Source organism: Pleuronectes platessa (assembly GCF_947347685.1).
Source record: "Pleuronectes platessa chromosome 2 unlocalized genomic scaffold, fPlePla1.1 SUPER_2_unloc_2, whole genome shotgun sequence".
In the NCBI taxonomy this organism is placed as follows: domain Eukaryota; kingdom Metazoa; phylum Chordata; class Actinopteri; order Pleuronectiformes; family Pleuronectidae; genus Pleuronectes; species Pleuronectes platessa.
In genome coordinates this window covers 35843-60867 of record NW_026518867.1, presented here as the reverse complement: position 1 = coordinate 60867, position 25025 = coordinate 35843, and the positions used below count along the sequence as shown (strand labels likewise).

Sequence of the window (25025 nt, the reverse complement as noted above, 5' to 3'; positions counted from 1 at the left end):
ATTTGACAAATTGTAACTTTGAAGCGAGACCAACACCCAGAAAAATCATCCTGAAGAGATGAAATCCTTCAGGATAAGGCTTTAATGAAAGGATTAATAATTACTGTTTATAATCCCTTGTGTGGATTTTACACAGAATCAGATGTTTGGAACCACAGTGAAAAGCAGGTGAGCTCAGATCGAGTAGAACATGTATTTAGTCCCGTTACAACCTGAGAGAGAAACTGACAGAACATCAACATCTCGACTTTAAACAGAACAAACTGCAGATGATCTTCAGCCACGTGACCACATTCTCTAGATTATATTACTATAATAATTACAATGAGGAAATTAATCCAGACTGTCCGTGACGCGTCCACCAGAGGCTGTTAGCATGATGCTACCTTTAAAATGAGACTCGTGTTTCTGCTGAATCAACAAATCAGACGTGTCCCAGTTTATTAAAGGTTCTTAGTCCCCGCGATGTAAAGTGAGGTCACCGGGGAGTGAAGCCTCTTTCTGGAAGAGCCCAGAGACAGTTAGCATGTTAGCTTCAGTAAGGACACGTCAGTGTTAGCAGGCGGACAAAGTGCGGCCCTGCCTCTAGCCGCTAACAGCTAAGAGCTAGCAGCTAACACTCAACTCCATACACCTTCACGGGACAGAACTCACTTCACTTCACGACCACAAACTACCACCGAGTCCGGGGAAGCGCCACGAATCACACAGTCAAATCCAGGTAGATCTAAATGAGGCCGCCCTGTTCACGGAGCTAGTTAGCTGCTAGCGCTAGCACGTCCGCGGCAGCTAGCTACCAGAGCCTGTCTCCAGCGGAGGGTTAGGGTAAGGTATAGGATCGGGTTACCTCTGGTGAGCAGCGCAGCGGGGAAGGCTAACAGCGCGAGCAGCAGCAGTTTGGGAAGAAACTTCATCTTTAATGGCAGTAACCAGCGGCAGCTCTCACTCAGTGTCCGACACTCACTTCCGCTTTAAACACACCGACCGGATATAGTTGCTCCGCTGGCGAAAGACATCCCCAGCGCTGTTTGCCGTGGTCGATGTCGTGTCGATGGTTCCATGTGCTTATCGCGAGATTAGCTCGACATTAGCATCTGGTTCAGTCTGTCCGGTTCAAGACTTCTGTCTGATTCAGTCCGTCTGGTTCTATAGTTCTGTCTGGTTCCAAAGTTCTGTTTTGTTCTAGACTTCTGTCTGGTTTTAGAATTCTTTCAGGTTCTAGAGTTCTGTCTGGATCAGTTTGTCTGGTTCTACAGATCTGTCCAGTTCAGTCTGTCCGATTCTAGAGTTCTGTCCGGTTCTAGAGTTTTGTCCGGTTTAGTCTGTCTGGTTCTAGAGTTCTGTCCTTGATTGAATTGGTGGGAAAATCAGAATAAAAACAAATGTTCTCATAAATATCAATCCTCTTACACGTCAGGATTTTTTATCAAGATCCATGAATTAATCTCTGAAGATGTTGAAAAGGTTCCGTCTCACAATGAGAAATAAAATGGTCAGATTCAACTTTGTCATTTCCTGTAATACAAGTACAACGTAATGCAGTTTTCCCTCGAACCAGAAAGTACAAATAGTAGATTAAGGTGCTGATGAGGTCACATTCACAGGTGATATAGAGCTTATATTCTGTAAAATGTGTATGTTGCGTATAAACATAAGAATCCCAATCAGGAGTTCATGAATCCGCAGCAACATCTTGTGAGTTCTTGTTCTTCTGGATGAAGGTTAACAAGTTGACCAGGAGATACTTTCACCCCAATCAACCAATGTGAGTTGCTATTACAATTAATTACATCTATTTGTATCTCATCTATTATTGACTTAATAAAAACTAGTGGTTGATTCACCTGCTCCTGATCTCTCTCTCTCTCCTTTTCCCCCAGTCTCTCTTCTCTCAACCTGCAGGTGAAATGCCACGATATGTTGTGATTTGGTGAAATACAAATAACATTGAGTTGAATATGTGAATAAGAGAGTGGAGGAGCCTGAGTATGTCTGCAGATACTGAGTCAAAGGACAGAGCAGCAGCAGATCCACTGATGATGCTGTGTCACTTCCAGACACAGGGAGGATGGAGGACTGGACACTGTGTGACAGCTGATCCCGGAGCAGCTTACCTCCTCTGATTCCTCTGGAGAGGAGGCCAGAGAAACCTCGTAGTTAATGAACATCTTGTGAAACAGCTGCAGATTAGATCAGATTCTTCTTCTTGTGTGTTTGAATAAAAAAAAGTTTTGTTTTGTGGATGAATGAAATCAACTGATAAATAATAAAAGATAAATGTATGTATCAGACACACGTGTGTTGAGGATCATCACAAAGTCACATGATGACCTCTCCACACAGTGAGAACTGGAGCCTGTCAGGAACTGACTCTGTCAAACATTTCTGATCCTGAAGTCACAAAGAACTGAGACGGGCTTGAACAGGAAGTGACATCAAGTTGAGACAAGTGTCTCCACAAAGTAACAAACTGTTCAACACAACAGGCCCAACATGTCCACTGTCTTCAGGACATCATCTCTCAGACACTTTCTGTCCCTTGTCTCTGCCGGGAACCTCCCATCATCTATTATCTCCCAGCATGCAGCTGTTCCCAGAGGCTGCTACAGTCTCCCCCTGGTGGTTGTTCTGAGGTGGTGGTCGAGAACGTACAACAAGAATCTTCATCTACGTTTGTATAAAACGTCCTCGGGTCAGTTTTCTATTAAATATGGTAAAATGTTTATGAAACAGTTTCCTCAGAGACTTAAAGATGCTCTGCTCTTCATCGACTCTTTTTCATCCTGTAAATGTCTCATTCACTTTTCTTCTGCTGGTTTCCATTATGTCAAACTGGTGATTTTGTTCTTTTACCTGCACCAAGGACGAGATGTTTCCACCAGTTTGTTTGAAGAGGAAAGAAAAGCTGAGTCATGATTCCAGTGAAGTCGGTGGAAGGATGTTTATTGAGCATTAAAGCAGAGACAAGTAGAAACAGAACTTTTCTCTCTGAGATGTTTTTCTTCTCGTTACATCTGGTTTGTCACAGAGGAAATGATCCATGTGTTTGACTCATAGACTGAATATAAAGGCTTTGACTGGGATGTGCTGCTGTTATACTGCAGCGCCACCTGTGGGTCAAAAGTAGAAAAGCCACCACCGCTCTGCACCTGATGCAGAAATGAAAACGTCCCATTTTTAAGTCCAGAGATTTGATCTTTTGTGTCAAAGACAAAAGTCTGATTTTAAACTCAAAGTGATTTGATTGTGTTGAAATTTGTGTTGAAATTTGTGTTGAACTAAATCAATTTGTGTCGTGAATCCAGGAACTTTAAGATCATAAACAAACATATACATAGAATGTGGTTCTACACACATGGAGACAGCCTGAGGGACAAAGGTGGACAATAATAAAGACAAACTTAAACACATATATGTGACTCTTTATAGAGGGTTTATATATTCTGCTTATAAACACAATCGGTGTGGAGGGCCATCTAGTGGTGAAGTTACATATTACAACCAGCTCCTCTGATTCCTCTGGAGCTCTGTCTCCACTCTGCCTCTACATTACATTTCATTTAGCTGACGGTTTTATCCAAAGCGATTTACAATAAGTGCATCAACCATGAAGGTACAATCCCAGATCAACAAGAATCAAGAAAGGCAAAGTAAAACTACAAAGTCCTATAAGTAAGTGCCACTAAATTGTTAGTTTTAAAATGTTGAGGATCCTCAGGACAGAGCTCAGCCTCCGTCCACACACAATGTCCTCTTCACACTCAGCTCCACAAAGACTCCCACCTGTTGAGAGAAGAAGACATCAGTGTCACAGAGACTCACTTCATCAGCTGTGAGTCAGTGATGCAGCTCATCCAGTAGAAAGAGCAGCAGGGACTTCAGTCCTGTTCAGAGGTGGAGCAGCTTCCTCTCTGCTTCATGTTCACGTGTTGGAATGAACACGCTAAGAGCTCAGTGTGTGTCCTCTGCATGTCAAAGTGCAGAGTGGACACCTGAGAGGTGGATTTACTGCTGTTACAGGTGAAGCCATGTTTCACTGTGTGTTGATGAACATCTGCTTCTGACAAACTGGGACCAGAGGAGACAGATGGACCTCAGCAGAGGTTCTGCTCTGTATAAAGAGCTCCTGGTTACCATGTGATGAGGAGAGGCTTCAGTCCCACTGATCTCAGAGCTGTGACAAAGATCCACCTGATCAGTTCTTCACTGATGAAGTGAGAGGACAAACTGTCTCAGATCAGATGAAGACGACAGCGTCTCTGTCCCTCGTGTGAGGCTGTCAGCTGTGGTCCAGCTTCACTTCCTGTTCACATGAAAACAACAACAACTGTCGTCTTCACGTCAACTCAATCACATGATCCCAAGCAGCTTGTGGCTCGTCTGATTGGCCGACTGTTGTCTCTCTGTGTCTCTGTCCAATCCTGACGTCTGTCCTCATTGTCCTCTCACAGCTTCACTGAGGAAACACTGAGGCCTGAACTATGAAGACACTTCAACATGTCCAGGAGATCTTTCTGAGATCAGCTCAACTGAACCTGACAGACACAGTCAGGCTAAGTGGTCACATGACGCTGGTTATCAACTCGTTAAGTTAACTCAGGTTTTCCTCATCGAGATCTGAGCGTGCACATAAAAGGGGCGGGGTCTACTGTGTATGACAAATCACAGACATGGACCGTTTGACTGACAGCAGAGCCTCATATTTCACAACCAGGATCAAACTGTTCTATAATAAAAATCAGGAGAACAAACACATGATCCAGAATAAAAGAAACTCAGTCACAGCTGCTAAATGCAGGAAGAACAGCTGGTAAAACATCTGGATCGTGTCAATGTGTAAGTTACAGCGCCCCCTGGTGGTATCTGGTAAAAATATATTAATTGACCGCGACATAATAACGTGTGAACGAGATAAATCACTCGAGGCCACGAGATCTGAATCTGTTGTTTACTAACAAGACGAGTGGAAGAGAAGAAGACACACACTGTCTCACTGTCTCTGAGGACACGCTGGGGCACTTTCAGATGAGCCCCACGAAATCTGCCTAGCAACTCGACTTGAATAATGCGAAACGCGACTCCAGCTCCGAGCCTGTTGCCTGCTCGGCTGCACCTGAGCTAACAGGCTAACATGCTATCCCCCGTCAGTGAACACTGACCGGGGATGTAGAGAGGTTTCACTCACAGATTGGATGAATAATATGGTTTGATCTTCGGTTTGTTTTCCTGACAGAGAAGCTAAAGACGTCTGCGCTCCCGATTCTGTGGTAAGTCAAGTTTAGTTTTGTATTTATGTGTTAGTAGTGATGAGCAGGTACCTTGTTAGTTTATTGCCGCTAGCCTGCAGGCGATGCTAACGGGACCATACGGAGTTATTGACCCGACATGAACCGACATGATCCGGTCCACCTAGCGGGGAAAAGCGTTAGAGTTGATGAGGATGAGTGTGTTTGGAGAATAAGCTCCACCACGTAAGATATCTAATGGTATGTAAAGTGGTTTCACTCACCAACCAATTTTACTTGACTAAGTTACACAGATAATTATTCTGCAGTAACAGATTTACTGTGATCAACTGAAACCTGAGTATTTAAAGTTACATCTGCATTTTAAGGGCAGCTGTTTAAAGTAGCATTATGTCTCCTAGAGCTCTTTATTCAGAGTATTGATGTCGATGTGTAGTAACGTGTTACAGTCAAAACTAAACTTGTCTGCTACCTTCAGTGTTTACATCGTTAATCTTTTTATTTTGTTGCTATCATTTTACTTTAATGCTGTAATATAGGCAAAGACTTTGTGTCGCGCTGAGTGCTAAAGCATGTGAAATGTATATGAAACAGGATTTCTGCTCCCTGCTGCCACTCAAAATGCAGCCCATAGTATATCTTACTGGTCTTTATAGGCCTACTGCTTATAATAATCAGCTACCTCTATTTTTGTGACGATGACATGACGTCATACAAAATTACCCCACCAAAAATTTCAGGCTAAAATCTCCACTGCTGAGGACACACACTGTCTCTGAGGACACACACTGTCTCACTAACTCAGAGGACACACACATTGTCTCACTAACTCTGAGGACACACACCGTCTCTGAGGACCAGTGATGCCTGTACTTAGTAACGCGTTACTCATATCTGACCACTTTTTTCAGTAACGAGTAATCTAACGCGTTACTATTTCCAAACCAGTAATCAGATTAAAGTTACTTGTCCAAGTCAGCTTGCGTTACTATTTCGGTATTTGTGGTTAAACCGCTGGGCACGTGTCGCACACCGAGCCTCCGGCGGCGTGGTGAGGAGGGCGACAGGCCGACTCCTCCCCTAGCCGCCGGAGGCTCGGTGTGCGGCACGCCTCGACGGTTTTTTAGGGGGGTTCGGGGGCTTTCCTTCTAGTATGCCGCGGGGCGGTGTCCGTCGGCGCTGCGGAAGGCGGGGACCGGTTGGAGGGGACCGGGTAAAGGCTGAATTATAGTCCTGCGACTGCAGAAGGCCACGCAGCTGCATCGACGGACTCGTTTTGGTTTATACTTCTCTAACGTGCTGCGCGTGTTGCAACGCAATTCACCGCCAGAACACTAGGCGGAGTAACTTTTTTTTTCGAAAACAAAACACAAAAAGAAGACACGTCTTCTTCTTTGTCGAATCTTTATTTACATCGCCACTCCAGCTCCTCATAGCCTATTTCTGGCGGACAAATCGGCCAGTCAGTGACGGGTTATACAAGTGGTCATACTTTCGGATCTCTTCTGCCAAGTGCTCTTCTATTTGGTCCATATTCGTTCTTCTAAATCTTCCGTGATTTCCGCGTATTGTGGGGCATGAAACCGGAAGCTAGACTCCGGACGGGATGTAGTAAGCAGACCAATCACAAGCCTTGCGGGCTGCGTGAGGCTCGCGTCGCGTTGTCGTGTAGTTAGACAAACGGCATGTTGCGTGTCTTGCGTGCATGCGTGCGTGCAACATGATTATAATTCGGCCTTAAGGCGGTCGGCGGCAGCGCCTCTGGACGCGTGTCGGGCCCTTCTCGCGGATCACCTCAGCTACGGCGCCCGCTGGGGGAACCCTCCGTTCGCGTGGGGGGGGAGGGGGGTTCTAATAAAGTGAGTGTTGGCCAAACCGGTTTTCATTTTTATGTTGAGGCGGCGGGGGTGTTGTCGGCAGCTGCTGAATGTAACTAATCAAGTAACTTGTATTCTAACTTAGTTACTTTTAAAATCAAGTAACTTGTAAAGTAACTAAGTTACTTTTTAAAAGTAACTATGGCAACACTGCTGAGGACACACACTGTCTCTGAGGACACACTGACTCACTGACTCTGAGGACACACACTGACTCACTGTCTCTGAGGACACACACATGGACCTGTCTGCAGGAAGCTGAGGTCATCTGGTGTTTTGGGGACAGGATGAGTCTGGAGACATTGAGATGTTCTGGGTGAGTTAGAGATCAACTGAACCAACCAGACGTTGATTTAAACTTCCCTTATCCGTCCCTTTAAGGAGAGTGTGCACCACACAACAGTGTAGAGTCACTGTGGTCAGTGGGCGGAGCTTCTATACTGGTTGATCTCCAACTTAACCTGGAGCAGGTTAGCTGTTCATCAGAAGTTACCATGGTGATTTACCTCGTTAAGAAGTGGACGAGCTTCGTAGAACTGAAAAAACTAAACCTGAAGTTAACCTGATAACCACAAATCCTGCTTGGTAGCACAGACCCTGGATCTGTGATACTGACTGTGTTTAGTAACATAGTGATGAAAGCAGCGTGGACTGACTCCAACCATCTACTGACCTCAGAGTCTCCAGTCGACAGGTTGGACTCTGCTGTAGATCAAACAGCTCCTTCACTGCTGAGTCCTTCAGGAAGTTTACTCTCAGATCCAGTTCTCTCAGATGAGAGGGGTTTGACCTCAGAGCTGAAGCCAGAGAAGAACAGCTGATCTTTGTCAGACTGCAGCTCCACAACCTGAATAAAGAATACAACTTAACTGTAAATTAAACTGAGTTCATGTGTGAAAATAACAGACACATATTCATGTGAGCACAGACTCATAACATGAAAGATAAATATGAAATCAGACATGTTGGAATAAAAACGAGTCCTGATTCAGTACAAATAGATTATTTGGACCCGGTCTCTGTCCTGCAGATCAGTTTAGGAAATCCAGAACTAAACTAAGTGTTTTAACAAGTAGCAGAATATTTAAAATGTCACAGATTAATTAATTAATGGATTCAAGAATTATGTTAAATTAAAATTAAATGAGACAAATTCTGCATAAATGTTGTTTTATAGATATGAGATCTACAAAAGTCAGTCAGTGAACTGACCTCAGAGTCTCCAGTCGACAGGTTGGACTCTGTAGAAAACCACACAGCTCCTTCACTCCTGAGTCCTTCAGGTCGTTGTAGCTCAGATTCAGTTCTCTCAGATGAGAGGGGTTTGACCTCAGAGCTGAAGCCAGAGAAGAACAGCTGATCTCTGACAGACTGCAGCCCTCCAACCTGAATAAAGAAATATGAATATTAGAATGTGTCCTCCTGTTGTTGTGGATCGTCATCATGTCAACACAGACTCTCAACATGCTGCTGACCTCAGTCCAGTCTGTGACCTGAAGATAAATATCAGATCAGACATGTTGGACCATTGTTTCATTCATCAGCTTCTTCTCTGTGTGTTGGTCACTGAGCAGGTTTGTGTAATTAAACACTGTTTAAAGTAGGGATGGCTCCTGATGTCACTTCCTGTTTGTTTCTATACTTATCAACTGTCCAACGTGTTTCAATAAGAATGTGTCTTATTTTGAAAACCTGAGGAGGACGAGTGCTCGGCCTCAGTCCACATGTTATTTACTGACACTTTCTTAGTGATCAGGAGCAGGTGAGTGCAGGTGAATGGAGTTGATGAGGTGGACGTGACTGACAGGCTGGGTGAGTGACAGATGACTGAGGGACAGTGAGCAGAGCAGAACTGAGACAATTTAAATAAATAATGACCCAATAAGAAAGAAAGTCTGAAAAGTGAAGAAGGATTTAAGGACCTCAGAGTCTCCAGTCGACAGTTTGGACTCTCCAGTCCAGAACACAGCAGCTTCACTCCTGAGTCCTGCAGCTTGTTTCCACTCAGATCCAGTTCTCTCAGATGTGAGGGGTCTGACTTCAGAGCTGAGGCCACGACTTCACAGTGAGTCTCTGAGAGTCGACAACCACTGAGTCTGTATTTAAAGAAAATATCTGTTAGAAAAAAATCAGAAAACACAACATTCATACAAAACATGATCATGTGACCCTCAGCCTGGTAAATCCCCTCTTTGCCTCATGAACATTTTAAAAACTCCTCAAGAGAATCCTTTCAGATTTCGTTCAAGCGTTCATTCAGACTAACAGAGGAACTCAACAGATTCAGTTGGTCAAAGGTCACACAAGATGTGCACACACACACACACACACACACACACACACACACACACACACACACACACACACACACACACACACACACACACACACACACACACACACACACACACACACACACACACACACACACACACACACACACACACACACACACACACACACACACAGGGACAGAGACTCACTGAGCCTTCCTGCAGTTCCTCACAGCTGGGATCAGTCTCAGTCGACCCTGGTCTGATGTGTTGAACTTCATCAGGTCCAACTCATCCAGAACCTCCTCTGACATCTGCAGCATGTAGGCCAGAGCTGAGCAGTGGATCTCAGAGAGTTTCTCCTCTGATCTGTTCTCTGACGTCAGGAACTGTTTCATCTGCTGATGAACTGAGTGGTCGTTCATCTCAGTCAGACAGTGGAAGATGTTGATGCTTCTGTCAGGAGAAATGTCATCACTCTTCATCTTCTTCAGGTTGTTGATGACTCTCTGGATGATCTCTGGATTGTTCCCTGTCCGACCCAGCAGGCCTCCTAAGACTCTCTGGATGATCTTTGGATTGTTCTCTGTCCGACCCAGCAGGCCTCCTAAGACTCTCTGGATGATCTCTGGATTGTTCTCTGTCCGACCCAGCAGGCCTCCTAAGACTCTCTGGTTGGACTCCAGACTGAGGCCGTGAAGGAAGCGAACAAACAGGTCCAGATGACCATTTGTACTGGTGAGGGATTTCTTCATGGTTCTCTTCAGGAGGTCATCCAGGGAGAAGGTAATGTCTGTGTCCCCATATGTTCCCAAGAAGTTGTTGAGTTCTTCTGTGTTCCTCTTGGTGTAACAGTGGAACATGTAGACTGCAGCCAGAAACTCCTGAACGCTCAGATGAACAAAGCAGTAGACTGATTTCTGGAGGATCACACACTCTCTTCTGAAGATCTCAGTACAAACTCCTGAGTACACCGAGGCCTCTCTGTGACATTAAGACCACACCGCTCCAGGTCTTCTTGGTAGAACATGAGGTTTCCTTCCTCCAGATGTTTAAGTGCCAGCCTCCCCAGCTTCAGAAGAACATCCCTGTCAGCCTCCGTCAGCTGCTGTGGACTCGTCTCATGTCCCTCACCGTACTTGTTGTTCTTCCTCTTTGTCTGAACCAGCAGGAAGTGTGAGTACAGGTCAGTCAGGGTCTTGGGCAGCTCTCCTCTCTGGTCTGTGGTCAACATGTGCTCCAGAACTGTAGCACTGATCCAGCAGAAGACTGGGATTTGACACATGATGTGGAGGCTCCTGGACGTCTTGATGTGTGAGATGATTCTGCTGCACAGCTCTTCATCACTGAACCTCCTCCTGAAGTACTCCTCCTTCTGGGCGTCAGTGAAGCCTCGTACTTCTGTGACCCTGTCAACACATGCAGGAGGGATCTGATTGGCCGCCGCAGGTCTGGAGGTTATCCAGACGAGAGCCGAGGGAAGCAGATTCCCCCGGATGAGGTTTGTCAGCAGCACGTTGACTGATGACCTCTGTGTGACCTCAGACACAAGCTCCCTGTGGTTGAAGTCCAGAGAAGGTCTGCTTTCATCCAGGCCGTCAAAGATGAACAAAGGTTTACAGACAGCGAGCGTCTCTGCCGTGAGCTTCTGTAACTCTGGATGGAAAACATGGAGCAGCGTGAGAAGACTGTGCTGCTGGTCCTTCACCAGGTTCAGCTCCCTGAACGAAAGCACAGCCAGCAGACCCACATCCTGGTTCTCTAAACCCTCTGCCCAGTCCAGAGTGAACTTCTGCACCGAGAAGGTTTTTCCAACTCCAGCGACGCCGTTGGTCAGGACGACTCTGATGCTGCTCTGCTGGTCAGTGGAGGCTTTAAAGATGTCGTGGACCTTGATGGGAGTGTCCTGGAGGATCTTCATCTTGGAAGCCGTCTCAAGCTGCCTCACCTCATGTTGAGTATTAACCTCTTCACTCTGTCCCTCTGTGATGTGGAGCTCAGTGTATATCCTGTTGAGGAGGGTTCTACTTCCTGTTTCATCACTTCCTTCAGTCACATGTTCACATGTCCTCCTCACACTGAGCTTATGTTCATCTGAAACCTCCTGCAGACCACGATCTGCTGAAAGACAAGAAACAATGTGAGAGACAGAGAATCTGAGAATCTGCTGATTGTTTTCATCAGATACAGAAAAACTACAGAAAATAAAAGCTTTTTAACTTTGTGCTTTTCTAACGATGTTAAATGTTGATGCTGTATGAAGGAACAAAATAAAACCACATGTGCTGTTGTCAGAAGTGAAGACATCAGCAGACACATGTACAGTGCTGCTCTGACCGGCTGTCTGACCTCCAGCTCCTGTTCTGGATCTTTGTCCACACTGGGGACAGAAGGAGTCTCCTGAAGAACCAGACTGGTCCCAGTATGAGGTGATGCACTGTCTGCAGAACCAGTGTCCACAGCTGGTGGAGACTGGATCCTTCAGGACGTCCTGACACGAAGCACAGCAGGACGACTGCTCCTCCTCAGAAACATGACTCCTCTTCCTCTCCCTGTGAAGACATGTCCTGATCACTCACATGTCACAGTCACAGGTTGTCTTTTTGTCATGATTGATTGACAGCTTCAAGTTGACTGAAGTTAAGCATCTGAAGTCAGGCAGACTCCAGAGTAACAAGTTGGCAACTCATATTTTTATAAATCACATTTAAACTGATTAATAATGGAGGCATGAGAAGCACAAGACAAACAGGTTAAAACTAGAAATACTGCAAATTGTTTCCAGACTCATGAGGTCAGTGACCTTTGACCATTGAAATCTAAACAGTTCATCTTTAAGACCAAGTGACAAGAGGTCGAAATGTGAAGGAACTTCCTGAAGACAGACTTGGGACGTCCTGTTCAAGAGGCCAAACATGATTTGTGAGGCCACCGTGACCTTTGACCTCCCAAATCTGGTCAATGAGTCTAAGAGAAAATTTGTACCAAACTTGAAGAAAGTCCCTCAGGGCGATCTTGAGATATCCCGTTCACAAGAAAGGTCTGGACGGACAGAGCCTGACAACATGGGGCTTCTGGCTGCTGGGTGTCACAGAGTAAAGGGTCTCAAGTGCTTTGAGGGTCAAATATAATGAACTTTGTTTTCATTGACTTGTACAAAGCTCCAGGGTTTGATATCATAAAGGCAGTTAATAAAATGTATTGGGGCAAGCTGCAGCCGTCAGGTGGAACTGGAGGATAAAACTCTGTCGTCTGCATTAAAGTTAGAAAGACGATTGTACTTTTGATGGATCGAGCAGAGAAGTCTCAGGAACAGTGAAAATAAAAGTGGTTCATGAATTGAACCTTGATGGTCACAACAATCGATGGAGCAGAGGATGAAAGAAGGTTCAGTCTCTCATTAAGGAAGAGAAACGTCTCAACACTGGACGATGAAGACCAACTTCCACCTCCAGGTGTTTTACAAACATGTCTGACTGTGTGGAACGCTGTGGTGACGTCCAGCAGAACTAAACCAGCACCAGACCCAGAGGTCACAGAGAGAAGGATGATGTCATGAAGCTTCAACAGAGCAGATTCTAATGAGCTGAGCCACAAACACACTGGAGTCCGTTAAAGATCCTCAAAGAGAAACCTGGGAGAAGTTATTATGGTCACTGGGATTCACAGAGTTTCTTTAGATGAGTGGATGGTGCAACTTGCTTCTCTGTCAGACCTCGATGCAGAATGACTCCACCTCATTTACATTGCTAACCTCCACAGAGTAAGATGAGTGTGACCCTGGTTTCTAATGAGAGAATCTTCTTCACCTGGTTTAAGAGCCCATCTCCTGTTAAAAGCAGTGACTTCAACTAAATAAACAGAGAGCAGTTTGGAGGTTGAAGGTTTGTGGTCTGTTACTTTATGTGTGAGGTGGAAATATAGCAACATTACTGTGTTTAAAACTAAAACACAGTAATGTTGATGTTGCCTCAGACTCCTGACATCTTCTATTGTTCCACCTGTGTCACTGAAGATCACCTGTTGGATCAGCTGGGGCCCTGCAGCTACTCCGTCCCCCTTTGTCCACAATTAATGTGGTTTCTTCTAAGATAATGTTACGAGAACAAAGTGACCTCAGTGGTCAGCATCAACACACCAACATGAAAAACATATTTAGAGCTACAAGCAGTGACCTCCACCAAATAAAAACTGAGAGAAAGTGGAGAGTTTGCAGGTTCACATGTTTGTAGCAGGTCTCTTACTCTGTGTGTGAGGGTCCAGGTTCTTTACTGAACAACAGAGGATGATCTATGGACATGTCACTCCTCAGAGACAGACATCTGGACCCTGGAGACTCTGCTCTCAGTCTGTGGTCCTGACTTCTGCAAACACAAACATGTCTTTATTCATAACACATTATTTACTGGTTCATCTCTGAGGATTCAGTTTGGAAGTTCACATGTTTGTAGCAGGTCTCTTACTCTGTGTGTGAGGGTCCAGGTTCATTACTGAACAACAGAGGATGATCTATGGACATGTCACTCCTCAGAGACAGACAGCTGGACCCTGGAGACTCTGCTCTCAGTCTGTGGTCCTGACCTCTGCAAACACAAACATGTCTTTATTCATAACACATTTACTGGTTCATCTGAGGATTCAGTTTGGAAGTTCACATATTTGTAGCAGGTCTCTTACTTTGTGTGTGAGGGTCCAGGTTCTTTACTGAACAACAGAGGATGATCTATGGACATGTCACTCCTCAGAGACAGACAGCTGGACCCTGGAGACTCTGCTCTCAGTCTGTGGTCCTGACCTCTGCAAACACAAACATGTCTTTATTCATAACACATTATTTACTGGTTCATCTCTGAGGATTCAGTTTGGAAGTTCACATATTTGTAGCAGGTCTCTTACTTTGTGTGTGAGGGTCCAGGTTCTTTACTGAACAACAGAGGATGATCTATGGACATGTCACTCCTCAGAGACAGACAGCTGGACCCTGGAGACTCTGCTCTCAGTCTGTGGTCCTGACCTCTGCAAACACAAACATGTCTTTATTCATAACACATTATTTACTGGTTCATCTCTGAGGATTCAGTTTGGAAGTTCACATATTTGTAGCAGGTCTCTTACTTTGTGTGTGAGGGTCCAGGTTCTTTACTGAAGAGTAGAGGAGGATGATCATTGGACATGTCACTATGCAGAGACACACAGCTGGACCCTGGAGACTCTGCTCTGTCCTCTTCCTCCTTAGATCCACTCATCTTCAGTCTGAGAAGAGAAACAGTGAGAGCTCAAACACACACATATAATATAAATGTAGCTGAACACTCACCAGCCTCAGACTTCACGTGTCCTCTGCTCCTTACAGATAAAACTAAGTCTGAACACTTTCACTTTCACTGGCAGCTCCGCCCCTGCTCGGCAGTTACTGGAAATCACGTGACTCTGTGTGTGTGTGTGCGTGTGTGTGTGTGTGTATGTGTGTGTGTGTCACACAGGGTTGTGGTTGGAACTTCCCCTGCGATTAGAGACAGTCCTTCAAGAAGCCGTTACATTCTCAATAGTCATCTAGTTAGCATGCTAACGCTAGTATGCTAACGATAGTGTTTTTTTAGGGTTGTTTGGAACTCTTAAAAAAACATAAGTGACCATAAAACATTGAAATATTAATAAACTAAGATGTTACAGTCATTAATGTAATTTTTAAATTGTTATTAATGGAGGAAATACTACATTAACGGATCTCTCTCCCAGGTGGCCGGTGACTCGCAAGGCATTCTGGGTACCCCCTCCGTTCGAAGTGAGTTATCTGTCAGGACCGGTTTGGACAGGTATAGAGCCCCGCCCCTCGGCTCCACCCACTCGACCCCACAGGACACGTCTCCGCTACAGCGGTAAAGAAGGGGTGGGGCTAAGGAGAGGCATGGGCCCCACCCCTTCGTGTTCTGATCAGGTCCTGATAACCAGTACATGACGTCAATGGGTGTTGGTTTGAATCCAGTTCATCAGACTCATGTAAACATCATGGAAACAACTCGTCAACAAGTTCAGTTCAACACCAGAGGCTCACAGTCTGGACCCAGAGTTAAAATGACACACAGACAGGATCCGACTCCATCGACTCACAACACAACACAACACGACACGACACAACATAACACACACTTCCTGCTTTACTTGTGTGTCCGTGTGAGGACAGAAGTTTGTCCTGACTCTTCTTCTCTCTACAGTCCACAGGTAGAAAACTGACTCTGAGTCTGTGACAGTGAAATGATAGATTCAACATGTTGTTGTGTTAACACTCACCGGACTCAGGACGTTGTTTCACCGTCTGCGTTGTGTTGTTAAAATGGAGTCTGACCTCACTTTGTTTCACTTCCTCCTCCTCTCTGCATTTACTGGAAATCAAACCACAATCTCTCTGTGAGGAGGGGGGGGGGGGGGGGGAGGAGACTCACAAACACACACACACGCACGCACACACACACACTTCCTGCTTTACTTGTGTGTCCGTGTGAGGACAGAAGTTTGTCCTGACTCTTCTTCTCTCTACAGTCCACAGGTAGAAAACTGACTCTGAGTCTGTGACAGTGAAATGATAGATTCAACAAGTTGTTGTGTTAACACTCACCGGACTGTGAACTTTGTCTCACTGTCTGCGTTGTGTTGTTAAAATGGCGCCTGACCACACCTTATGTTTCACTTCCTCGTCCTCTCTGCATTTACAAGAAATCACATGTCAGTTGCTCTGTGGGGGGGGAGGAGACACACACATAAAAACATGACATATTATGGTTTATATCTTCATAGAGAATAAGGTGTGAATAAGGGCTCAACCAATTATCGTCCAAATTTACACACACACACACACACCTAATAAAGACAAACAATCTAAGATACAAGGGATGAAGTACTTAGTTTTCTGCTTCATCGTCTTTATACATCGTGTGTGTGTGTGTGTGTATGTGTGTGTGTGTATGTGTCTGTGTGTGTGTGTCTCAGGTATTTGGTGTTCATCATGGTGCTGAACTGTGTGGTCGTCCTCAACCTTCACTTCAGGACCAGGAGCACACACATCATGTGTGACTGGACCAAAGAGGAGAGGAACTCGGACGGACCACACGCTGCAGGTTCGAGAGCAGGTCCCTCAGTGGAGGTCACACTTCATTAGATTCCATCAAGCTGCTCCACCCAGCACCACTCAGAGAGACCAGTCCCTCAATGTGTAGCACGGCTTCAGCAAGGTTGTTAAGACTGAAATCTATGTGTATGTGTGTGTGTGTGTGTGTGTGGAGATTCCAATAAAAGAAAGGAGGGGGGGAGCAGAAACAGTTTGATTCAGATATAAGTCCTTCACACAAATGATTTATTAATAACCTTTGCTGCGTAGTGTTGTTAGAATGTGTGTGCGTCACATTGTTGTTCAGTCACACACCTGTCCTGATAAAAGGTCTGATAAGAGCCGCTGCCTGTTGTGTGATAACTCTGTGACACACTATACACTGGACTCTAACTTGTTCTCATACCTCACTTTTCATATTAAAGCATAACTCCTTATCTTTATTCATCATCACACAGAGTTCAAGCAGCTGCCTCAGGTTCTGACAGGCAGGTAGGAAGGTGTTGTGTAGTGTGTAGAATGCAGATGTTCACTGAAGACTCACAAAGCGTCAGCTGAGTCGAGGCTTGTTTATGAAACACAGAATCAAACTGTCATGATGTGAAGATTTGCCCAGTGACTGTGAAAGGAGGAGCTGAACTGGGAGCGGCTCCTCATCACTTCCTGATTCCAGTGCCAAGAGGCTGGGACTACACCTGAGCACCATCAAGGAAGAACCAAGTCTAAACCACGCCCCCCCCCCTCGTAATTGACCAATCCTGTTACACATGCTGTTGTAAATATTACAACCACCGTCCATTCTGCGCGACTCTTGACCCTGTGCTGCTCGAGGGCCGGGGCAGTGTGTTGGGTGCTCATTGCTGTGCTGAACCTTTTCATATCTTTTCATTGCTTCTTAATAAAAACTTGTTGAACCAATAGACACCTGCTCTTCTCATATTTGGGATAAAAGAACACGACAAGGTCCATGAAGGATTCTGTGAGGAACCAGTGAAAAGACAAACTCCTTTGTGTGTGAGCTCTTTGTGTTTTTGTGTGTGTGAGTTTGTTGTCTACACTAACCTGCTCTGTGTGTTTGCTCTGGTTGTGCAGTGGTGAGTCCACAGGACGACGGAGGGATGACAGAGCAGCTGTACGCAGAGATCAAGCCGGCCGTGATGACACACACACACACACACACACACACAGGTCTAGAGTTTGTTGCCTCTTTATTATTTGTGGGTCCGTCCAGGTGCATAGTTGTGTTTCGTTAATCAAAAGTTGACAACAGAATAAAGAATAATTAAACTAGTATTTTAATTTGATTTGTGGTCCAAAGAAAATGTGTCGAAAAGAAAAGTGTCGGAGAAAAGAAGAAACATCGGTGACACGTGACGAACCGAGAGTAGAAGCAGCTGATTGCATCGATCAGTGAGAGTCACGTGTTCTCTGTGTTGAGATGAACCAATGATCAGTGTGAGAGGACGAGGGCGGGAAGTCAAGGAGGAAGTGATCCAGTGAAAGAGGAGAAAAGAAAAGAGTGATTCTGTCTCCTGAAGGAAACAAGTGTTTCCACTGAGGGTGAAGTTCATGATCATAGAGGAACAACACAAGATCTCAGGAAGTGTTGGAACAACCAGTGACCACACGGTGGAGCCAGAGGAGAAGACATCTGGAGATTCATTTAGATTTCAGTGGATAAATGAAAGCTTGGAACTGCAGGTGGCGCTAGAGGACAAGATAGAAGTTCACCAAAGTCATGAGCAGTCCTCTTCTGTTCTGTATTTAAGCTTTTCATCCCCTGATGAGTAAAATCCTAAATGTGTCAAATACAGAAAGATACCACACAGATTTATATAAATACATTTTAATAAAACACTAAATGTGCCATAACAGTCGATGAAGTAAAGTTTCGTAAAAATATGTGCAAATACAAAACAGTACAAAATGTAAAATACAAATCTGTACATTCTTTCCAGAGCTTTAAATTATTATAATTCAGCTTTAACCTGGTTCAGTTCTGTGAGTCTGCTGAACGTGTCAGATTAGTTTGGTCTCAGCTGTTTCATTCAGGTTCTGTTGGTTTTCAAGTCTCTGTCGGATGTTGTCCAGAGTTAAAACAGACTTAGAGCAACACTATGTCTCCACCTCAAACCAGCAGCTGGGTTCAAATGGGTTTGATGGTTCAGGGACTGAAGCCGTTTGGTCTTTCACAGAAGAAGAAGGCAGCAGGATGTTGTCTGGGTCGGACTCGTTCACCTGGAACCAGACGTCGACCTCATCACCTAAAGATCTGGAACCTCCTCGTGTTTCCAAGATGACGTCTTCATCTTCTACGTGTTCAGCTCCTCTTCTTCATCCTGAGGTATTTGTTTGTCTTTGTCTGTCTCAAGCAGATTTTCTTCATTTTCATATGACGTGCTCTCATCACTTTCTTCATTTTCTGACCTGTAAACAAAATTAAGAAAATTCAGAGCTGCTGAAATCTCACCGTAATCTCTTTATTCTTCATCAGTCATAAACACAAACCACAGAAAATGTGAAACTATCAAACATCAGGACATTTTCTTTTTCTCTTAATCTTATTGAATCCATTGAACTTATTTTTTCATATCATGCATTTCTTTGTGTTTTTGCTTTTGCTCCACGAACCTGAAACAAACTTCTCCTCCAGGAAATGACAGAAATATCAGATGAAATTATCTGAGACGTTCACAGACACATCTGCTTCATGTTCACTGAGATAGAAACTTTCATTTTACAGAATGAACGATACTAATAGATACATTATACATAAATACACAATTTTTAATTAAAGTTCTTTGTATTTGTGTTATTAATAATACAGTTTATGGTGAAACTGTAAAATATCAAGTCTCAGCTGCTTTTCTTTGCCGTAAGGGTTTGATAACAACATCTTAGGAATCATTGTCAAATCTTTTTCATAAATTTATTTAGTGATATATCGGTATCAGATTTTATTTCACTCTAATATCGATATGGTTTTGAAGGAACTCTCAGAAACTGAAGCTTTAGGATGTGTCTGCTGTTTACAGCATCTCCATGACAACAGGGTTATTCTTCAGAGCAGAATATTGAAATTATCAGAATAAACAGTAAACTTACTGTAAAGTTTTCTTCTGTAGCTTCAGATTGTGGATGATCTGTTTTCTCTGAGTTAAAAAAAAATAATCATTAGAAGAAAAACGCATAATAGTGAATGGAAGAATTATTGTCTGTATTAATATTTACCTTTAGTGTTATACAGTAGTATAATAATACTGCTCCAGCTCCTAATGCTACACACACAACGAGGACTACGACCACAATTCCTGCAACTGAACCTGAAGAACCTGTAATTCAGAGAGAAGAACTGTAGCATCAACAAAGTGCAGTGATGTGTCTTCAGTGTAAAGTGTGTGTGTGTGTGTGTGTGTGTGTGTGTGTGTGTGTGTGTGTGTGTGTCCTCCTGGTTCCTGTGTGTTCTCCTGACAACATGTGGACATGATGCTCCTGAGGAGCTGGAGGACGGAGCCCTGGGGGATCTGCTCCACCAGGAGGAACCAGGACTCACTGCACCAGCCTCAGGTCTGACAGTCGCTCTGAGGATTTCATCATCAGTTCTGGTCTCATGGGATCTTACCTTCCTCTATCGTCACGTAGCTGTTGATGAAGAGCGTCTCCTCTTCACTACTGAGTTCACAGGTGAACGTTCCCTGGTGATCTGAAGATAAGTGGTGCAGCGTGAGGCTGCCTGACGCTGACACATCCTCCACCTGCTGCCTCCACTGCTCTGAGACCCTGGGGGGGCCGTCCACCCCGGTCTGGTCCACAATGATCTGACTGTGGTTGAACTTCCACACCCAGTGTGTCGGGGGTTTGGTGTTTGGAGCAGTGCAGTTGATTGTTGTTGTTGTTTCATTCGGTGACACATGGACGAGAGCTGAAAAGAAAAGAGATCAAATAATATCATCGTGGTCAGAATGTGGTTTCAGGCTCTGATGAGACTTTCTGAACATGTTCTATCATCAGATGTGAGTTATCTGTAGGAGCAGATATGAATATGTAGCAGTAGGTGAAACAAGCAAAGGTTCAGTTCCATAGAGCAGATTCAACGTACTGGGTTGATACCACACCGCGCTCCTCCTCCCACTGCGAGTGCTGATGCTGCAGATCAGAACAGAGTCTCTGTCTGACAGTGTCACTGTGCTGCTGATCTCATAGAGCTGCTGCTCCGTCTCCTTCACTGAGGTTTGGTTCTGAAGGGTCACGTTGGACGGAGGCCTGGTGGACCAGGTGAGCTGCGGCTCGGGGTAGATCCCCTCTGAGCGGCAGGTGAAGCTGTCCTCCACCTGCTCAATGTCCACGTGACGCACCGGAGCTGCAAGACAACATTTCTCTTTTAGAACTCATTGATCATCTTTGCCTCGTGCTCTGTTCTTCATTAATTTGACTTATTGCGCTAATTATTCAACATGTCACATATGAGCCAATATGTGGAGCTGCTGACATCAGCTGTGTCTCAATTCAGGGGCTGCATTTGAAGACCGAGCTCCAACGAGTGGATCCGTCCCCGTCCAACCTGTCCCAGGATGCATTGCACTTTAGTGACTAACCATGTTTCAAAGAGGTAATGGTGCCGGCAAGCAGCGAGACGTCCAATGCTTCAGTATCAGCTTCAACTCAACCCAACAGTACACATGTGAAACAAGGGAACAACAACAAGAGACAAATATCATTTCTAGTATTTGTGTTGTGTTTTCACTGTGAGTTTCTTTACCATCTGCTCTCAGGTTGATAAATGACTCCTTGTGGACTCCATCAATGATGCTGATGTAGCACTGGTATCTTCCCTGGTCCTGAAGCTGCAGCCCCGTCAGCCTGATGGAGGCGTTTCCTCTGGAGATCTGATCTGTTAACAGTGATGTCCGGCCTCTGAAGCGCTCGCTCTGGAGATCAAACTGGCTCTGTAGTAGGAGTGGACACGAGGGTTTCCTGGTTCCACCTTCACCCAGTAAATGACTGGGTCTTTACCAGGCTGGAAACTGCAGGGTAAGATGCAGCTCTCCTCTAAAACAGGGATTTTCAACCTTTTTTGAGCCGCGGCACATTTTTTACATTTGCAAAATCCTGGGGCACACCACAAACCAAAATGACACAAAATGACCCTCTATGGCCTAACACAGTACATATAATTAGTAACATAGTTTATAAATGTATTAAAAAGCACTATTTTAAATTTTTTCAGCCCTTTATCACTCTGATCTTTTAATGAGCACAAATTGAATCAGATTTATGAAACAATCTTTGATTTAACAAAACTTTATTTAACAGAGACATATTATGCCCATTTCACCACAGTTGATATGGCTCCTTGGGGTCTTAATGAAATGTCTGGTCAAAATACCACAAGGATCATTTAGAACAGCACCTTTTTACCCTGTCTAAAACAGACCTCCTCACATTGACCTGTTTTGAGTGCCAATAGTTACTCCCGCCGTTCACCCGCGCTTCATTGAATTTCTTCACTTTGACATTCAGAGCACTGTGTAGAAATCACATCGTGTCAACACCCACCGTGGGCCTTCGCGATGCTTTGTTTTAATTAAACAGTCGGATTCCCCTGGTCCGCCCCCCCCCCCCCCCCCCCCCCGCGCGAACGGAGGGTTCCCCCAGCGGGCGCCGTAGCTGAGGTGATCCGCGAGAAGGGCCCGACACGAGTCCGGAGTAGCAGCCGCCGACCGCCGTACCCGGTCCCCTCCAACCGCTCCCCGTCTTCCGCACCGGCGACGGACACCGCCCCACGGTCCAAGAGAAAGAAAGCCCCCGCACCAGCGACGCCGTGAGGCGCCCCGGACGAGGACCTCCCCCCCGAGGCGTGCCGCACACCGAGCCTCCGGTGGCGTGGAGAGGAGGGCGACACTAGATATTAGGTCATTTCCCACGGCACACCTGACGATCTCTCACGGCACACTAGTTGAAAATCACTGCTCTAAAACACAGGAGACCTCGTCTGTGAGACACCGGGTAAAAAAACAACCAGTTCAGGATCAACGGTGGTGAATAGAAGATTTTTTTAAAGAGCAGTTAGAACATTTGCTCTCATAAGGATTGTGAATGTAAATATCCTGATGGAACTGTCTGTCTGTTTGGCTGTTGACAGTTAACATACAGTAGTTTCATCTGAGCTGCTTTCACAGAAACAACCTCCTGCCACACGAGGCAGTGGAATGTGTAACGTACATTTACTGTCAAACCAAAGATATGAACTAAAAGAGGCTCAGATTCACACCAAGTGGAAAAGTTGTGTGTTGATCACAGAAATGTTCATTTAGAAGATTGACCGAGAATAAGAAACGTGTGTGTGTGTGTGTGTGAAAGAAAAATTCTGTATAAACGCAGCTAAGCTGCCAAACCGGTTTGTTAACATGGGAGCAGATCGGCTGGCTTTTCATTTCCCGTCCGGTCAGTTTTCTATTAAATATGATAAAATGTTTATTAAACAGTTTCCTCAGAGACTTAAAGATGCTCTGCTCTTCATCGACTCTTCTTCATACTGTAAATGTCTCATTCACTTTTCTTCTGCTGGTTTCCATTATGTCAAACTGGTGATTTTGTTCTTTTACCTGCACCAAGGACGAGATGTTTCCACCAGTTTGTTTGAAGAGGAAAGAAAAGCTGAGTCATGATTCCAGTGAAGTCGGTGGAAGGATGTTTATTGAGCATTAAAGCAGAGACAAGTAGAAACAGAACTTTTCTCTCTGAGATGTTTTTCTTCTCGTTACATCTGGTTTGTCACAGAGGAAATGATCCATGTGTTTGACTCATAGACTGAATATAAAGGCTTTGATTGGGATGTGCTGCTGTTATACTGCAGCGCCACCTGTGGGTCAAAAGTAGAAAAGCCACCACCGCTCTGCACCTGATGCAGAAATGAAAACGTCCCATTTTTAAATCCAGAGTTTTGATCTTTTGTGTCAAAGACAAAACTCTGATTTTAAACTCAAAGTGATTTGATTGTGTTGAACTTTGTGTTGAACTAAATCAATTTGTGACGTGAATCCAGGAACTTTAAGATCATAAACAAACAGAATGTGGTTCTACACACATGGAGACAGACTGAGGGACAAAGGTGGAACAGAACAAAGGAAACTTAAACACATATATGTGACTCTTTATAGAGGGGTTATATATTCTGCTTGTGTTGTGTCATGTCAATAAACACATTCTTCATGTGAATAAACACGATCGGTGTGGAGGGCCATCTAGTGGTGAAGTTACATATTACAACCACCTCCTCTGATTCCTCTGGAGCTCTATCTCCACTCTGCCTCCCAGTAACAAGGCCCAGTCAGAGCCGCTCTACACACAAGCTGCTGCTGCTTCAGCCTCTGGATCCTCAGGAAACAGCTCAGCCTCCGTCCACACACACTGTCCTCTTCACACTGTCCTCTTCACACTCAGCTTCACAACCAGCTCCACCTGTTGAGAGAAGAAGACATCAGTGTTACAGAGACTCACTTCATCAGCTGTGAGTCAGTGATGCAGCTCATCCAGTAGAAAGAGCAGCAGGGACTTCAGTCCTGTTCAGAGGTGGAGCAGCTTCCTCTCTGCTTCATGTTCACGTGTTGGAATGAACATGCTAAGAGCTCAGTGTGTGTCCTCTGCATGTCAAAGTGCAGAGTGGACACCTGAGAGGTGGATTTACTGCTGTTACAGGTGAAGCCATGTTTCACTGTGTGTTGATGAACATCTGCTTCTGACAAACTGGGACCAGAGGAGACAGATGGACCTCAGCAGAGGTTCTGCTCTGTATAAAGAGCTCCTGGTTACCATGTGATGAGGAGAGGCTTCAGTCCCACTGATCTCAGAGCTGTGACAAAGATCCACCTGATCAGTTCTTCACTGATGAAGTGAGAGGACAAACTGTCTCAGATCAGATGAAGACGACACCGTCTCTGTCCCTCGTGTGAGGCTGTCAGCTGTGGTCCAGCTTCACTTCCTGTTCACATGAAAACAACAACAACTGTCGTCTTCACGTCAACTCAATCACATGATCCCAAGCAGCTTGTGGCTCGTCTGATTGGCCGACTGTTGTCTCTCTGTGTCTCTGTCCAATCCTGACGTCTGTCCTCATTGTCCTCTCACAGCTTCACTGAGGAAACACTGAGGCCTGAAGACACTTCAACATGTCCAGGAGATCTTTCTGAGATCAGCTCAACTGAACCTGAAAGTTTGTTTAGTAAAATACTGATGAAAGCAGCGTGGACTGACTCCAACCATCTACTGACCTCAGATCCTCCAGTCGACAGGTTGGACTCTTCTTTAGATCAAACAGCTCCTTCACTCCTGAGTTCTTCAGGTTGTTGAACCTCAGATCCAGTTTTCTCAGATGAGAGGGGTTTGACCTCAGAGCTGAAGCCAGAGAAGAACAGCTGATCTCTGACAGACTGCAGTTCATCAACCTGGATAAAGAATAAAACTTAACTGTAAATTAAACTGAGTTCATGTGTGAAAATAACAGACACATATTCATGTCAGCACA

The 25025-nt window shown here is 45.0% G+C and overlaps 4 protein-coding genes across 34 annotated transcripts in view; all 4 read right to left on the bottom strand.

The window, feature by feature from the left end:
- Nucleotides 1-847: 847 nt before the first annotated feature.
- On the bottom strand, nucleotides 848-2487 carry LOC128436290 (translocon-associated protein subunit alpha; the record flags this gene model as incomplete). The annotated part of the gene is given in 1 exon segment (XM_053418086.1): nucleotides 848-2487. A coding segment is annotated over 1 exon segment (67 nt), but the record flags the coding sequence as incomplete, so codon positions are not given.
- Nucleotides 2488-2926: 439 nt separating this feature from the next.
- The window catches only part of LOC128436287 (NACHT, LRR and PYD domains-containing protein 12), a 38096-nt gene continuing 15997 nt past the window's right edge, over nucleotides 2927-25025 (bottom strand). For 5 of the 9 annotated variants that reach the window (XM_053418053.1, XM_053418054.1, XM_053418056.1 and 2 more), the window contains 3 exons: nucleotides 8336-8509; nucleotides 7797-7970; nucleotides 2927-3783 (listed from right to left, as the gene is read on the bottom strand). In XM_053418053.1, coding sequence (XP_053274028.1) covers nucleotides 3762-3783; nucleotides 7797-7970; nucleotides 8336-8509 — 370 coding nt within the window. In that variant the 3' untranslated portion in view covers nucleotides 2927-3761. Of the gene's footprint in view, nucleotides 3784-7796; nucleotides 7971-8335; nucleotides 8510-9045; nucleotides 9220-9606; nucleotides 10001-23950; nucleotides 24946-25025 lie in introns of those variants that run through there. The other 4 variants (XM_053418059.1, XM_053418061.1, XM_053418058.1 and 1 more) reach the window with 3 other exon arrangements.
- Nucleotides 10174-16446, bottom strand: LOC128436289 (protein NLRC3). 23 transcript variants are annotated; one of them, XM_053418076.1, is made up of 9 exons: nucleotides 16430-16446; nucleotides 16013-16097; nucleotides 15688-15779; nucleotides 14512-14649; nucleotides 14293-14430; nucleotides 14074-14211; nucleotides 13860-13997; nucleotides 11734-11948; nucleotides 10174-11517 (listed from the first exon to the last, which is right to left on the bottom strand). In XM_053418076.1, exons 4-9 carry the CDS (start codon nucleotides 14640-14642, stop codon nucleotides 10325-10327), a joined length of 1953 nt encoding a protein of 650 aa, XP_053274051.1. In that variant the 5' UTR covers nucleotides 14643-14649; nucleotides 15688-15779; nucleotides 16013-16097; nucleotides 16430-16446; the 3' UTR covers nucleotides 10174-10324. The 23 variants fall into 23 exon arrangements, with proteins under 23 accessions (XP_053274051.1, XP_053274038.1, XP_053274037.1 ...); XM_053418063.1 differs by lacking the exon at nucleotides 16430-16446 and adding an exon at nucleotides 13641-13778 and having other exon boundaries at nucleotides 15688-15802; nucleotides 16013-16103; XM_053418062.1 differs by lacking the exon at nucleotides 16430-16446 and adding an exon at nucleotides 13641-13778.
- On the bottom strand, nucleotides 19840-21352 carry LOC128436291 (uncharacterized). Its single transcript, XM_053418087.1, has 3 exons — nucleotides 20956-21352; nucleotides 20601-20861; nucleotides 19840-20423 (listed from the first exon to the last, which is right to left on the bottom strand). The coding sequence occupies exons 1-3, from the start codon at nucleotides 20990-20992 to the stop codon at nucleotides 20110-20112; spliced, it is 612 nt and encodes a 203-aa protein (XP_053274062.1). The 5' UTR covers nucleotides 20993-21352; the 3' UTR covers nucleotides 19840-20109.

What these genes read in the sequence shown, in the direction of transcription:
- LOC128436289 (XM_053418063.1), bottom strand. Translation starts at nt 14,642, where the DNA reads ATGAGTGGATCTAAGGAGGAAGAGGACAGAGCAGAGTCTCCAGGGTCC. An exon ending in CCTGGACCCTCACACACAAA is followed by an intron (nt 14,212 to 14,292) that starts GTAAGAGACCTG and finishes TTATGAATAAAG; the next exon opens with ACATGTTTGTGTTTGCAGAG. An exon ending in CCTGGACCCTCACACACAAA is followed by an intron (nt 13,998 to 14,073) that starts GTAAGAGACCTG and finishes TTATGAATAAAG; the next exon opens with ACATGTTTGTGTTTGCAGAG.
- LOC128436291 (XM_053418087.1), bottom strand. Translation starts at nt 20,992, where the DNA reads ATGTCAGCAGCTCCACATATTGGCTCATATGTGACAT. An exon ending in TATTGGCTCATATGTGACAT is followed by an intron (nt 20,862 to 20,955) that starts GTTGAATAATTA and finishes GTTGTCTTGCAG; the next exon opens with CTCCGGTGCGTCACGTGGAC. An exon ending in CGCGGTGTGGTATCAACCCA is followed by an intron (nt 20,424 to 20,600) that starts GTACGTTGAATC and finishes TTTTCTTTTCAG; the next exon opens with CTCTCGTCCATGTGTCACCG.